Consider the following 12,936-nt stretch of genomic DNA (forward strand, 5'->3'; position numbering starts at 1 on the left):
GCAGGACGGATTACATTTTGTGCTGGGGTAGCAAATTTTGATACCTGCAAAATACTGTAAAAAAGGTGGAATATGCTTTGAGCCACCAAATTGGAAAGAAATCCAATAATAATTACAAGTATCCAGTGTCACTGATTACAGTTGTGTTTTCATTTTCTTGAGAGCTAAAGAGAAAACCAAACTGTAGAGCGCATCAGTGCAGACTTTAACTTAGAACATTTACGTTTTGATGAAATGCAGCATTCCATTGCAGTTCGATACAAAAATGCTTCCCCAGCTCAAATCACAGATCACAAAAGACTATGGCTGCAGGTGAAAAAAGCCCAGAGCTTTAGAACTCTGGAGGCAAACTATAAGGTGGTTATTAATGCATCAGGGTGGTACAGTGGTTGGTGCTGCTCACAGCTCCAGATAATTGATCCTGACCCCAAGTTGCACATTCTCCCAAGACATGCGCTTTTCCCCAGGGTGATCAGATTTCTTTTCACGGGCCAAAGATAAGCAGGTTGGCTAGTTAATTGGCTACTGTAAAATGTCCTTGGAAGGGCAGGTGAACCTATGCAGTCAGGGGGTTGAAAAGATTACACAGAGATAAACTGGAGTTGTGTAGATAGTCAAAGGGCCTGTTTATGTGCTGTACATCTAGGTCTTAAACCGTAGAAATCAAGCACAAGGTTCCTCATGGCTTAAAGAATGAGAAATGGCTGCCAGAATACCTTAAAAACAAAACGCCAGCCTACATCTTGGCTCAAATCAAGATTACCTGCCAAAAATGGGACAACTGTGGTTGCACTTCAGTTAGCTTCAAGAGCTATGGATTAAGGAGGGAGAGAAAAAGAGCTCAGGATTCCCATTCTATATATAATTCACTAACTCCTGGTAAGCAATATGGATTTTGACAGAAAGTCTCACATGGACAAGATTGGTCAATAACCCATATGAATAGTTGGCTTCTGGGTATTATGCTGTAATAATAACAGCTTGTTGCCAGCTGTTGCATCTTACCCCATGAAATGACATGTTCTGCACAGTAAAGGAAATGCAAAGTGCACAATCAATGCTTTTACAAATCAATATTGCTGTGATATCCAGCAACTGATGCATTAATATAACTGAATGGTAGAGCAGACTTGGGAGGTTGTTTGGCTTGCTCCAGATGGATCACGTTTTTTTAAATGCAAGAAAACTTTTTTTGCATTAAAATCTTAAGATTTTAAGAATTTAAAAAAAATTAGTTTCACGCAGGTAATTAAGAATGGTTTCATGTCTGATATATTATGGGCCACTTGGATAGTAGGATTTCAACTCTCACCCAGCTCAAGATAAGCTTAGAGTTCCATCATATTACTAGCTTTAAGGATGTTCCATCATATTACTAGCTTTAAGGATAAAGAGCCATTTAAGAATGATCGTCTTTGTGACTTTTGGTCCAAAGTTTTACACTGCAAGGCCAACTTTAAAATTGGCGGTGAAATTTGTTCTGTGAATTTCTATAGTATTGTAAATAATAATTTCACAGTTGTCACCTTTCCTCTACTTTTTAAATTATAACCATGGCTCTCCCAATAATTTTTTTTTTAGGATTTCACCACCTGTTCCCCCACATAAATTTAAGGGCATTTCACACTAAAACTTAACCTGACGAGTTGAACCATTAATTTGCTCTGAAACATTACTTACTTCTGAAATACTATAATATCGCCATCCATGAGTTCATCAAGTGCTTTATCAAGAGACACTTCATAGTCTTGAATTCTCTCAGTTAAATTGGGTTTTACTTCCTAAAGTAAAGACAGTTTTACAATTCAATTACAGTAATTTAAAAAAATACAGTCAGTAACAATTTATAATGACAATCATTTATTTGCTATTACATTGTAAAAGTCAAATTTTTCAACAAACAGCTAAACATAACGATAAAAAAGGTAACCCAAATTTTCAAAAGATCTGTACTTTAAATTAATTTAATTGCTTCGATTGAAACACTAATACCAAATTTTTACTTGTTCCGAAATAGAAAAATTTAAATATTTTTTTAAAATTAAACAATTTTAAATTTACGTAGCTTGAATCTGTACATTTTCATTCTCCCCACTCTAGACAGGGGTGAAAATGAAATAAAATGACAAGGTCATTGAAGGTTTGAAACATTTATTTTTTAATTTATAAATCCCCAAATGAACAATATTTGTAGTCACATTCTTATGGCAAGGTTATACTTTAATCATAGCATATTGTACAAATAGACATTGTGTTTATCATACCTCATAGAGGATAAGGTTAGTTCCTTGCAGAAAGCCTGCTCTCTCACACATGATTGGCAATAAATCACCTGCACAAAATAATGTAACTGTTATTTGAAACACAATACAAAGTTAACATCTGCAATAATAATTCTCAACTTACGGATTTTACACGATATAGGGGTGTAGATATGTCCACAGTAATTCAAACTGCGAGCTTTGGGATCATACATCTTCAAAAACAACATCACATCATCTGAAGAAATAGAAACAGCTGTTATCTACAGTACCGTTAGCATGAAAACATGATGCACAATAAGATGAAAAGTTATAGCCAAGTGACCCCCCCCCCCTGCTCCTAACTCATCTGGTTACATAGACCCAAAAAGCTGGAGTAACACAACGTGTCAGCCAACACCTCTGGAGAAAAGGAATAAGTGACGTTTCGGGTCGAGTCCACTCTTCAGTCTGAGGAAGGGTCTCGACATGAAAAACCACCCATTCCTTTTCTCCAGAGATGCTGTCTGACCCGCCGAGTTACCAGCTGTTTGGGTCTATCATAGGTTTAAACCTACACATATGACTATATGTTTATACTTCATAAGTGTGCAATCTCAAATCGCGAGTTAATAACAGGAAATAAATGGCAGACGAGATAAGCATTTGAAGTCGAAGGTTACAGGTCGAAAGGGACCATCGGCCAGCATGGATCAGCTATGATCGTATTAATTGTCAGGGAATGTTTAAGGGGCCTGGTAGCCTACTCCTTGTGTCATTTCCTAACAGCTCATCTTGAATCAAGCATGACAGAACTAAAATGTAAATGCTATCCATAATCACAATACGTAAGGGCATTGTAATGTGAACTTACGATCTTTATCAAATTTGGGCAACGTTGCTCCGCTGGCAGCCAATTCTGGATCTACAGTCTCTAGAAATATTGTCCATGGGTTGTCATTATCACTCAATTCAATCATCTGAGGGGGAAATGGTTGTTACTGCATATTTAACTTGCGTTTCATTGACATTTTAATAGAAAACTTTTTTCCCATACTGGAAAATGGTTTAAAATCCAATATATCTGCATGTCATATTTAATGTGATAGTACCTGGCTCAACTACCTCCTCCAGCAGCTCGTTCAATATACCCATCACTCTTTGTGTAAAAATGTTGCCCTCCAGCTTCTTATTAAATTTTTCCTGCTTCACTGTAAACGCTTTTGATTCCAACTCTGGATTCACAAAAGACTGCATTCAACCTAGCCATTCCTCTCATGATCTTATACACCTCTAAGATCACCCCTCATCCTGGGCTCCAAGGAATAAAGTCCTGGTCTGCTCAATCTTTCCCGATAGCGTAGGTCCTCAAGTCCTGGCAACATCCTCGTAAATCTTCTCTGCACCCTTTCCAGTTTAACAATATCTTTCTTATAACATGGTGACCAAAACCGAACAGAGTACTCCAAAAGTGGCTTCAGCAATGTCTTGTACAATTGCAGCATGACCTCCCAACTTCTATACTCAATACTGTGACTGAAGGTCAATGTGCCGAAATCCTTCTTGACCTGTGACGTGGTTTGACTTCCCAAAATGCAACACCGCACATAAATAAGTAAACAAAGGGGGTTATTTGTAGATTAGTTTCCTAAAATGGGAGAATCAATGTTCATACTGTTAGGTTCCAAGCTACCCAAGTGGAATATGAGGTGCTGTTCCTCCAGTATGCATGTGGCCTCACTAGGACAGAAAGGTTAGTATAGTGTATAGTATATCAGGATAGTATATTAGTATAGTATAACAGGAACACCATCAGCAGTAGATGATATTGGAGGATGCACAGGGACAGGTTTTACATCTTCAACAGTTGCAAGGGAAAACACCCAGAGATAAGTTAGTGTAGGTGGGAAGGGAGAGCTGCAGAGGGAGTAGTCAATGCAGAAGGTGGAAAGGGGTGAAGATGAGACTGGTGGTGGGATCACACTGAAGGTGATGGAAATATTGGAGAATAAAGTGTTGCATAACGGAGACTGCTGGGTTGAAAGGCAAGGACCAGATGTGGTCTATCCTTGTTCTGTCCAGGGGAAGGGAACCGAGAGCAGAACTACTAGGAGATGCGGGTGAGGTTCCCATCTATGAGAGTGGGGGAGGAACGTGGGGAGGAAAAGAACCACATTTACTGAAGAAAGAGGTAATCTCAGATGTCCTAGAATGGAAAGCCTCAGTTTTGAGGCAATTGCAGCAGACACACATAAATTGGGAGTAGAGGATAGTGTCTGTGCAAGAGGCAGAGAAGGAGGAGGTGCAGTCCAGGTAACCGTGGGAGTCAGTAGGTTTGGAGCAGGTCAGTCGATAGTCTGTCACTTGTGATGGAGACAGAGAAATCAAGAAACGAGAGAGGCGTGTCAGAGATAGCCAAAGTGAATTTGATGAAATCAACGAGGTCTACACGAGTGCATGGATATACCATTATGGCTTTTGAAAACATACACTTACGGTTTTGTTGCTATCTGCTTCATAGTCCAACATTGCTGGTCTCTTCGTTCCATTACTCCGGGCCTGCATTGGCCATAACCTTATCTGTTCCTGCGGATAACCCTAAATCATAAAAAGTCAGTCACTGGATGAAAGTCTTGGCAAAGGCACCATGTGAACCACTTTCTAAATACGCAAAGTTGTTCTACCATAAGAGGCACAATAGCATATTTGCCACTTGGCTGAATATGTGTAGCTTAATCAAGAGCTGCTCAATGACAACCAGAACAAAGATTGCCACACAATTTTCCCTCCATTACCCAAACACACATAGAACCCAGAATTGAAGCCTATGGGCTCCTGTATGCCCCATCCACAAAATCAATTGAAGTGCCTTGCTACGGTTTCCTGGATTTGCTACCCTTTTCAACCAGACTTCCAAATTTTATTTTTATTTTATTATTTAGTCAAAATCCTATAAGCTCCTATTTGACATCAAGATGGTGGTTCACAACACAACCAACCCCCCACCCCCACCCTTCTCCAAGGGCATATGAAGTGGTGCACTAAATATCTGTTATACCAAAGTCACCCCAAGTCCAGTTACCAAAATCTGATCCAGATTGGGAACATAATTTGAAAAAGATGTAACGAAATATTAAGACAAATGAAATATTACAAAACTTATGGGAATGACATCTCGAATTTGGCTCCAGCTGAAGGCAAAGCCTGGAACAGCAGAGCAATTAGGGAATGATCAACATGCCATTGCTGCATAAGTCAAGTAGTGATCAAAAGTAGTTTAAAAAGCATAAGTGTTTTAATAATAATTAGGCAATTAAACAAAGTAATCAATATTCATTTAAAGTACTAGTATCAAGCACATTTCTAATTAAAATATTCACCATTGTTTGTGACAAATTCTGAACAAATTCTGCAAGTGTGGAGTTTTTGAGGACTTTGAACACTGTATATTTCACTTTTTCTTCATCGTACATATCATTACCCTGATGTCCACAGAACTGGTCTTCTGTTACTATCTGAAATCAAACACAGGAATTTGTTACTTTGGATATAGAAACATTTACATTTCCTCAGCTATGTCAGTTCTTTAAATTTTAAACAAGTTTTTAATGAAATGAAATTGGATGCAGGATTGTTTCAAATATGCTGGGAAGGAAACAAAAATTAAGCCCTGTTGCATTTCGTGTTTGTCTTTTATGCACAGAAGATAAGGAGGATAAATTACAAGCAGGCATCAGAGCAGACACAAGCCAAGAACAGGCAAAAGCAAATAAATTTTTGACTCTCAAGGAAATCTGGATAAAATAAATCCTGAAAAGTTAAATTAGAAATAGTGGTTTCAATGCTCATCTGGTATATTACTGAAAAACTAAACATCCCAGCCTTCAGTCACAAGAAATCTTAACACAAAGCATGAAACAGTGGCATAGGTGGTTTAAAATACAACTGGTGAGGACAATGGCCTCTGGTTTTCTCACAACTAGGACAGAGGGGTTGAGCAGCCTTCACATGAAACTCGTGTGGGGCAGGCATGGAATGAACAATTACTTTAAAAATAAAACCACATTATTTGTCTGAAAAATTTATCTAATGCCAAAATGTTGAAAATAATCTTTTGAAGCACAACAAAAACAGCAAATAGCTAAAATAATCTAGCTGGGATTTAATCCACTTTGCATCCATTTAACTTTTAGGTTTACTGGTTAGTTCCTTTAAGTTCGGAGACAAATTCCTCGCACTTTAAATAGAGCACAGATCGCGTTTGCTGGGATCTGTGAATGCAATAGTACCTGCACTTGCATGTAGAGGTGTGCCTCTTGCCTTTCCTTTCTCTTCTGAGCCTCCACTCTCTTCTCTTCTTGAAGACGCTCGACCAGTTGCTGTGGAATGTTGTGGTCTGTGACTGCTTGCAAAACCTCACCTTTAAACACAATTTTGAACATCTGGGTTCACATACATTATCCAAAACCTACCAGACTAAATTGGGCTAACTATTCAAAATACAAATGATTAAAAACCATTGCCCTTTCAAAGTGCTTTACAGCTAGCAACTACCTTCAAATGCATTTGTTAATTTTGCAAGCAAGCGAATTCACAAACATTCCAAAATAAACTAAATTTGTTGACAATAATTCCAAAATAAATAGCGTCCTGAATAGCATATTTTTTAATCAAATTTGACCACCTTAATTCTAATGGAATAGACGGACGAGGCATCAGTTTGACAACTTAATTGAAAATTGCATGTAAATATCAACATTGGAAACGATTTGTTGTTAATGCAAATAGTAACATTAATTCATTATATCTGCATCGAGTCTCTAAATAAAGAAACCAATGATGGTCATTTTAAGTGTCAACAGGGCAGTTATTCCATATGATCATTAACAGTCCATAGAGTTTGTCTATGGGGTTACATAAATGGACTGTCCGAAACTCTACAATACCACTGTAGATTGTGCAATTATTCTTTAAAATCAGGTCAATTCACTGCACATACTCAAGAACTTTATGTATGCATCTGGGAACAGATGTCTAAAGTCCGTGGCAAATGTGCACCATTAAAAATAAACTAAATAGGCAGGTCCACAAATACATTCAAGAGAGCAGTTGATTTTGCTTACTTAGTTTTGATTCCCTGATGTACACCAACATGTAAGCATTGGTGCAGTGTCGGACAGATAAATCATCATCATGACCCCCGTAGTTGTGATCAATTGCTTCTTCTTTTGTACACCTTGATACAACATCGTCATCGAATTTACACCACTTGAAAGACAATTAAATACTGCATTTTAGCACAAGACCTGTTATAGCCTTCATTAAAAGCTGAACACAGCTAATTATTCCTTGGAGTTAAACTGAAATGCTCTAATATAACTGCTGAAATCCAGAAATAAAAACAAAATGAATATATTCAGCTAGTCAGCTAGCATTTGTGGAGAGGAACAGATCCATTTCAAATCCATGACATTTCCCTGGCGAAGAATGCAAGCCGAAAATGAAAACAACGTAAAGAGAAAGATTTTGTGGTGGAACTCAAACACTAGGGAAGCAATGTACTCCAGATTCTGGAAACTTCAAATAAATAAAGCAGGAAATCTCAACAGGCCTGGCAGTAACTACAGTGAACACAGAGTTGCTGTTTTAGGTGGATGATGCATCAGAGCTAGCTAGATCTGTAGAAAAACAGGAAAGACTTGTTGAACTTTTACTACTCTTGCTCTCTCTCTCTCCCCCTTCCTGCCTGAAGCAAGTGCAAGGCTTCCTTGTCAAGACATGATCATCCAATTTCCAATAACTTCAATGATATGTAGCTGCATTTCTCTTCAGAATGCTCACAGTACTCCAAATGCGGCCAGACCAGCACCTTAGAGCCTAAGCATTACATTCTTGTTTTTGCATTCTAGTCTTGAAATAAATGCTAGCATTGCATTTGCCTTCCTTACTACCAATTTGACTTGCAGATTGACTTTATGGAAATCCAGCACCAGCACTCTCAAGTCCCTTTGCACCCCCAATTTCTGGATTTTCTCCCCATTTAGAAAAAAGTCTACGCCTTTATTCCTACTACCAAAATGCATGACTCCACACTTTGCTACGCTGTATTCCATCTGCCACTTCTCTGCCCACTCTCCCAAACTGCTCAAGTCCTTCTGCAGTCACTGCTTTCTCTAGACTACCTGCACCTCCACCTATTTTTGTGCGTTCAGTGCAAAAGAGTGAATCCAAGATTGAATTTTCCATAACCTTCTCACTCTAACCTGACTTTGGTTTGCAGCTCACAAAATGCTGGAGTAACTCAGCAGGACAGGCAGCATCTCTGGAGAGAAGGAATGGGTGAGGTTTTGGGTCAAGGCCCTTCTTCAGACTGATGTCAAGGGAGTGGGCAGGATAGAGATAGAATGTAGTCGGAGACAGTAAGACTGGTGGGAGAACTGGGAAGGGGGAGGGGATGGAGAGAGAGGGGATGGAGAGAGAGGGAAAGCAAGGGCTATTTGAAGTTAGAGAAGTCAATGTTCATACGACTGGGGTCTAAGATACCCAAGCGAAATATGATGTGCTGTTCCTCCAATTTGCACTGGGCCTCACTCTGTGAATGGAGGAGGCCCAGGACAGAAAGGTCAGATTGGGACTGGGAGGGGAGTTGAAGTGCTGAGCAACCAGGAGATCAGTTAGGTTAAGGGGGAATGAGCGGAGATGTTCAGCGAAACGTTTGTTGAGCCTGCACTTGGTCTCGCCAATGTACAGAAGTTGACACATGGAATAGTGGATACCGTAGATGAGGTTGGAGGAGGTGCAAGTGAACCTCTGCCTCACCAGGAAAGAGTGTTGGGGTCCTTGGATGGAGTCGAGGGGGGAGGTAAAGGGACAGGTATTGCATCTCCTCCAGTTGCAGGGGAAAGTAACTGGGGAGGCGGTGGTTTGGGTGGGAAGGGACGAGTTCACCAGGTTGAAAAGGGAACGGTCTCTGCAGAAAGCAGAAAATGAAGGAGATGGGAAGATGTGGCCAGTAGTTGGTGGTGGCGAAAGTGTTGGATGATTATATGCTGTATGTGACGGCTGATGGGGTAGAATGTGAGGACAGGGGGGACTCTGTCCTTGTTGCGAATAGGGGGAGGGGGAGCAAGAGCGGAACTGTGGGATATCGAGGAGACCCTAGTGAGAGCTTCATCTAAAATGGAAGAGGGGAACCCCGTTTCCTGAAGAATAAGGACATCTCCGATGATCTAGTATGGAAAGCCTCATCCTGGGCACAGATGCGGCGTAGGTTTGCAGCACCTTTCCAACCAAGCCCAACATTGTCCCAAAGAACATCTCATTTTCTAATGAGCTACATGCTTTCAAGGCTTGAATCAACAACTTCAGATAACAGAGTACTAGATGTTTCTGAAAGGTCAACCTTGTTTCTCTCTCTACAGATGCTGCCTAACCTATTGAATATTGTCTTAAATTTAATTTTGTCACCATCTTTTTTCCCCCCGATTTGTATCTCCAAGTCCCAGCATTCTCTTTTTTCTTTCAATCTTCATTCAAGTATTTTCCTTATTCAAGTAATTATATTAGCAAACCTTCACCAGTCACTTTCAGCCATACACCATTCCACATCTTTCTCTCATTCTATCACTTGGCACAGCTACCTACCCTCCCCACCCCAAAGTTTTGATATTATTTTTAAAACACATTTCTTACAAATGAAATGGCGAGTGTCAAAAAATCTATCAAACGACAGATTGCTCATAATTTAGCCTTTGATGAAGAAAGTAAGCATGATTCAGAGTAAACGAAGCTCGACTACAGCTTTGATCAGCCACTATTGAAAACCCATTTTAAAACAAGCATTCCTTGCTTAGGAGTATAAAAACCAGGTACACCAAATCTTTCTAGATACCAGAAATATAAATTCATCTTTTGATGTGGTTTAAAATAATACAGATTTATTTTTTATGAAAAACAATTCTAACGAGTAGAACATTTAGGTGCCCCCCACATTCCCCCCAAAAGTGACTGTTTATAAGAATTCTGACTGGATTAGAGGATTTCAACTGCAAGGAGAGGTGGGTATACTTGGATTGTCTTCTCTGGAAGATCAGAGGTTGAGGGGAGACTTGAATTGAGTATATCATCTGATATATAATGATATGCAGTATATAATTAAGGCATAGATAGGAGGGACAGTCAGGACCTTTTTCCCCAGGGTGGAAAAATCCAACACTAGAGAGCACAGCTATAAGGTGAGAGGGGGAATGTTTAATGGCTATGTGCAGGGCAAGTTTTTTTAAAACACAGGGTGGCGGGGGACTGGAACGCATTGCCGCGGTGGTGGTGGAAACACACGGAAGTGCAGTGAAGAGATTGGTTTAACTTGGCATGTTTAGCATAAACATTGTGGGCTGAAGGGACCGTTCCTGCACTACACTGTTCTGTGTTTACTGAGACACTTAATTTCCAACTTTAAAATTCATCCACAAGGAAACAAACCCAATGTTCAAGCTGCCGTAGCAAATCTATTATACTGATCAATCATTTTCCCACCCAGCAATGTAGAAAAAAAGTGTCCCCAGTAATTGAGGAACTAATGCCATTTTAGTCTAGTTATCAAACTGTAGTCAATCGTGATAAAATAAAAATGCTTCTTTAAAATACCCATGAAAACTCATTAATGATTACATTGGTGTTTACATCATGCGTGCTGCTGCACTTGTTTATATACTCACTTTACCATCTCCCTTGGGGTTGAGGTAGACTACATAGTGTCCACCATGATTATCTCCACTGTGCACCAGCACTGCATGTAGTATGTAATTAGCAGAATCTTTGGTGTCACGTTTCTGAAGGAATTCATCCAGGGGCAAGTGCTCAGGAAATTCAAATCTACAAAACGAAAAAATCGTTGTTGAATGAAAATGGCTCATTTTTATAGCTCAGCAAAATCTGGTTCAATCCTGATCTGTGATATCTGTGTGGAGTTTGTACATATTTCTTTTGGGTTGCTCCTCATCCCAAATATGTACTGATTAGTAGATTGATTAGCCACCATCCTGTCACCAAGTTATCTTGCCAGTTCTTCAGTTTCATTGGGTCTAAACAATAGTACTATAGGAATCTTCACCAGCACAGCAAAGGGACTGTTCTAAAGGCAGTGCACCACCATATTCTCAAAATTAATTAGGCATGGGCAATGAACACTGGCCTCACCAGATCCCTAAAATTTTTTAATTTACCTCCAAATCAAATTCTGCCCATTTGTTGTCAATTAAAAATAACCTGCTGCTTTGCAGTCTAAAATTGATCTGTGAATAAATAAATGGGTCTTCGTTGCACTTTTGTTGCTACTCAAAAATATACTGCTCTTCACAGCCCTTTAATGCAAGCAGACTTAATTTTTATGATTTCGGAAACAACTTGCAATAACAACTTGGCATTTGAGGAATTTTACCAGTGTTGACCATTATTGATCAATTTGACTGACATCAATTTCCCCAAGATCAATGATATTTAATCTTCTTCATTTCTATGCAGATTCTTTTGTGACCTCAGACTGACATGCCTGACTTTTCTTATGTGAAAGGATGGAAGCAACAGGTGTCCCACACCTATCACACATCACGTGGTTCTACAAGGTTGATGGAGCCCTGGTATACAATCTTCATGGCTACAGGTTTGGATATTGGGGAGAAAATTCACCTATTTTGTCATCGGGTTACAGCAGAGATCCTCTAAAAGAGTTCATTTACAAACTAAAATTGGGAACTGTCGGCAGCAATATGAATATGCATTTAAAAGCCAAAACTAGTTGAGGGTTTGAAACAATTTTCTATGCAAGTACCAAAATCAATACATAGTTTATCATCATATATGATCCAAGTCAGTACCCAGCAACAAAATATTAAGTAGAACAGATCAAAATATAAAAAGCATGCCACTGTATCTCGGTACACGTGACAATAAACTAAACCATAATTTTGCCAGAAAGATGTACAAAATGTCAATTAAGAACTAAAATTCATGTTTGAACCCATGTTAAAAGATTGTACCTATTCATTTAAATTAAATTCAATGCCAAGACAAGCTTGCCAAAAAGTTAGCTTACCTGTCATTTATCTTGATATTTTGATCAGTCTGTGGGTCATACATGAAACGCATAAGCTGAAGATGTAACGCTGGTGGAAAGGTAAGAAACTTCACACCTTTTTCTGCATCCTGTGGAGAGTAGATTGATATTAGCATATACACACACACATACACACACACACACACGATCAAATGTCCTTCACCACAGGACCAGAGTGATGTCCCAGGTGCACAACGGGAAGGCTTTACTGGACATAGATTGGACCCAAGTGACAATTTCACCAGATGTAGCCGAGAACTGTCGTTATAACAATTTTACAAACCGGACAAATAGTCTTTTGCAAATTTTGGATGATCATGCAAAGTAGGTGCAGTTATTTAAACTAACTACTGGAAAAGATTTACAACAGCAAAAATGCAGTCAGCGGTTACTGGAAACAGGGACCAAACTCATTTATGAATTTGCCTTGGTCAGAACAGATAACATCACAGTTGCACCATGTTTAATATGGTTCCTGTTTAATTTTGAATGAAAACTGGAGAAGGAAACTTCTGCAATTGAATTTGTTACAATTTTAATGCAAGGTCAGGCTGAAAACAGAAAATACTTGTCAAAATGTAT

General features: G+C 39.2%; 1 protein-coding gene across 6 annotated transcripts in view; it reads right to left on the reverse strand.

The window, feature by feature from the left end:
- usp7 (ubiquitin specific peptidase 7 (herpes virus-associated)) overlaps positions 1–12,936 on the reverse strand; it is an 82,781-nt gene that overhangs the window by 14,347 nt on the left and 55,498 nt on the right. For all 6 annotated transcript variants that reach the window (XM_078418184.1, XM_078418183.1, XM_078418185.1 and 3 more), the window contains 10 exons: positions 12,334–12,443; positions 10,958–11,114; positions 7,364–7,508; positions 6,530–6,660; positions 5,621–5,755; positions 4,737–4,838; positions 3,115–3,220; positions 2,407–2,499; positions 2,265–2,332; positions 1,681–1,781 (listed from right to left, as the gene is read on the reverse strand). In XM_078418184.1, the coding sequence (XP_078274310.1) occupies positions 1,681–1,781; positions 2,265–2,332; positions 2,407–2,499; positions 3,115–3,220; positions 4,737–4,838; positions 5,621–5,755; positions 6,530–6,660; positions 7,364–7,508; positions 10,958–11,114; positions 12,334–12,443 (1,148 nt within the window). The remainder of the gene's footprint in view (positions 1–1,680; positions 1,782–2,264; positions 2,333–2,406; positions 2,500–3,114; positions 3,221–4,736; positions 4,839–5,620; positions 5,756–6,529; positions 6,661–7,363; positions 7,509–10,957; positions 11,115–12,333; positions 12,444–12,936) is intronic.

This window comes from Rhinoraja longicauda, chromosome 21 (assembly GCF_053455715.1).
Source record: "Rhinoraja longicauda isolate Sanriku21f chromosome 21, sRhiLon1.1, whole genome shotgun sequence".
Lineage (NCBI taxonomy): Eukaryota > Metazoa > Chordata > Chondrichthyes > Rajiformes > Arhynchobatidae > Rhinoraja > Rhinoraja longicauda.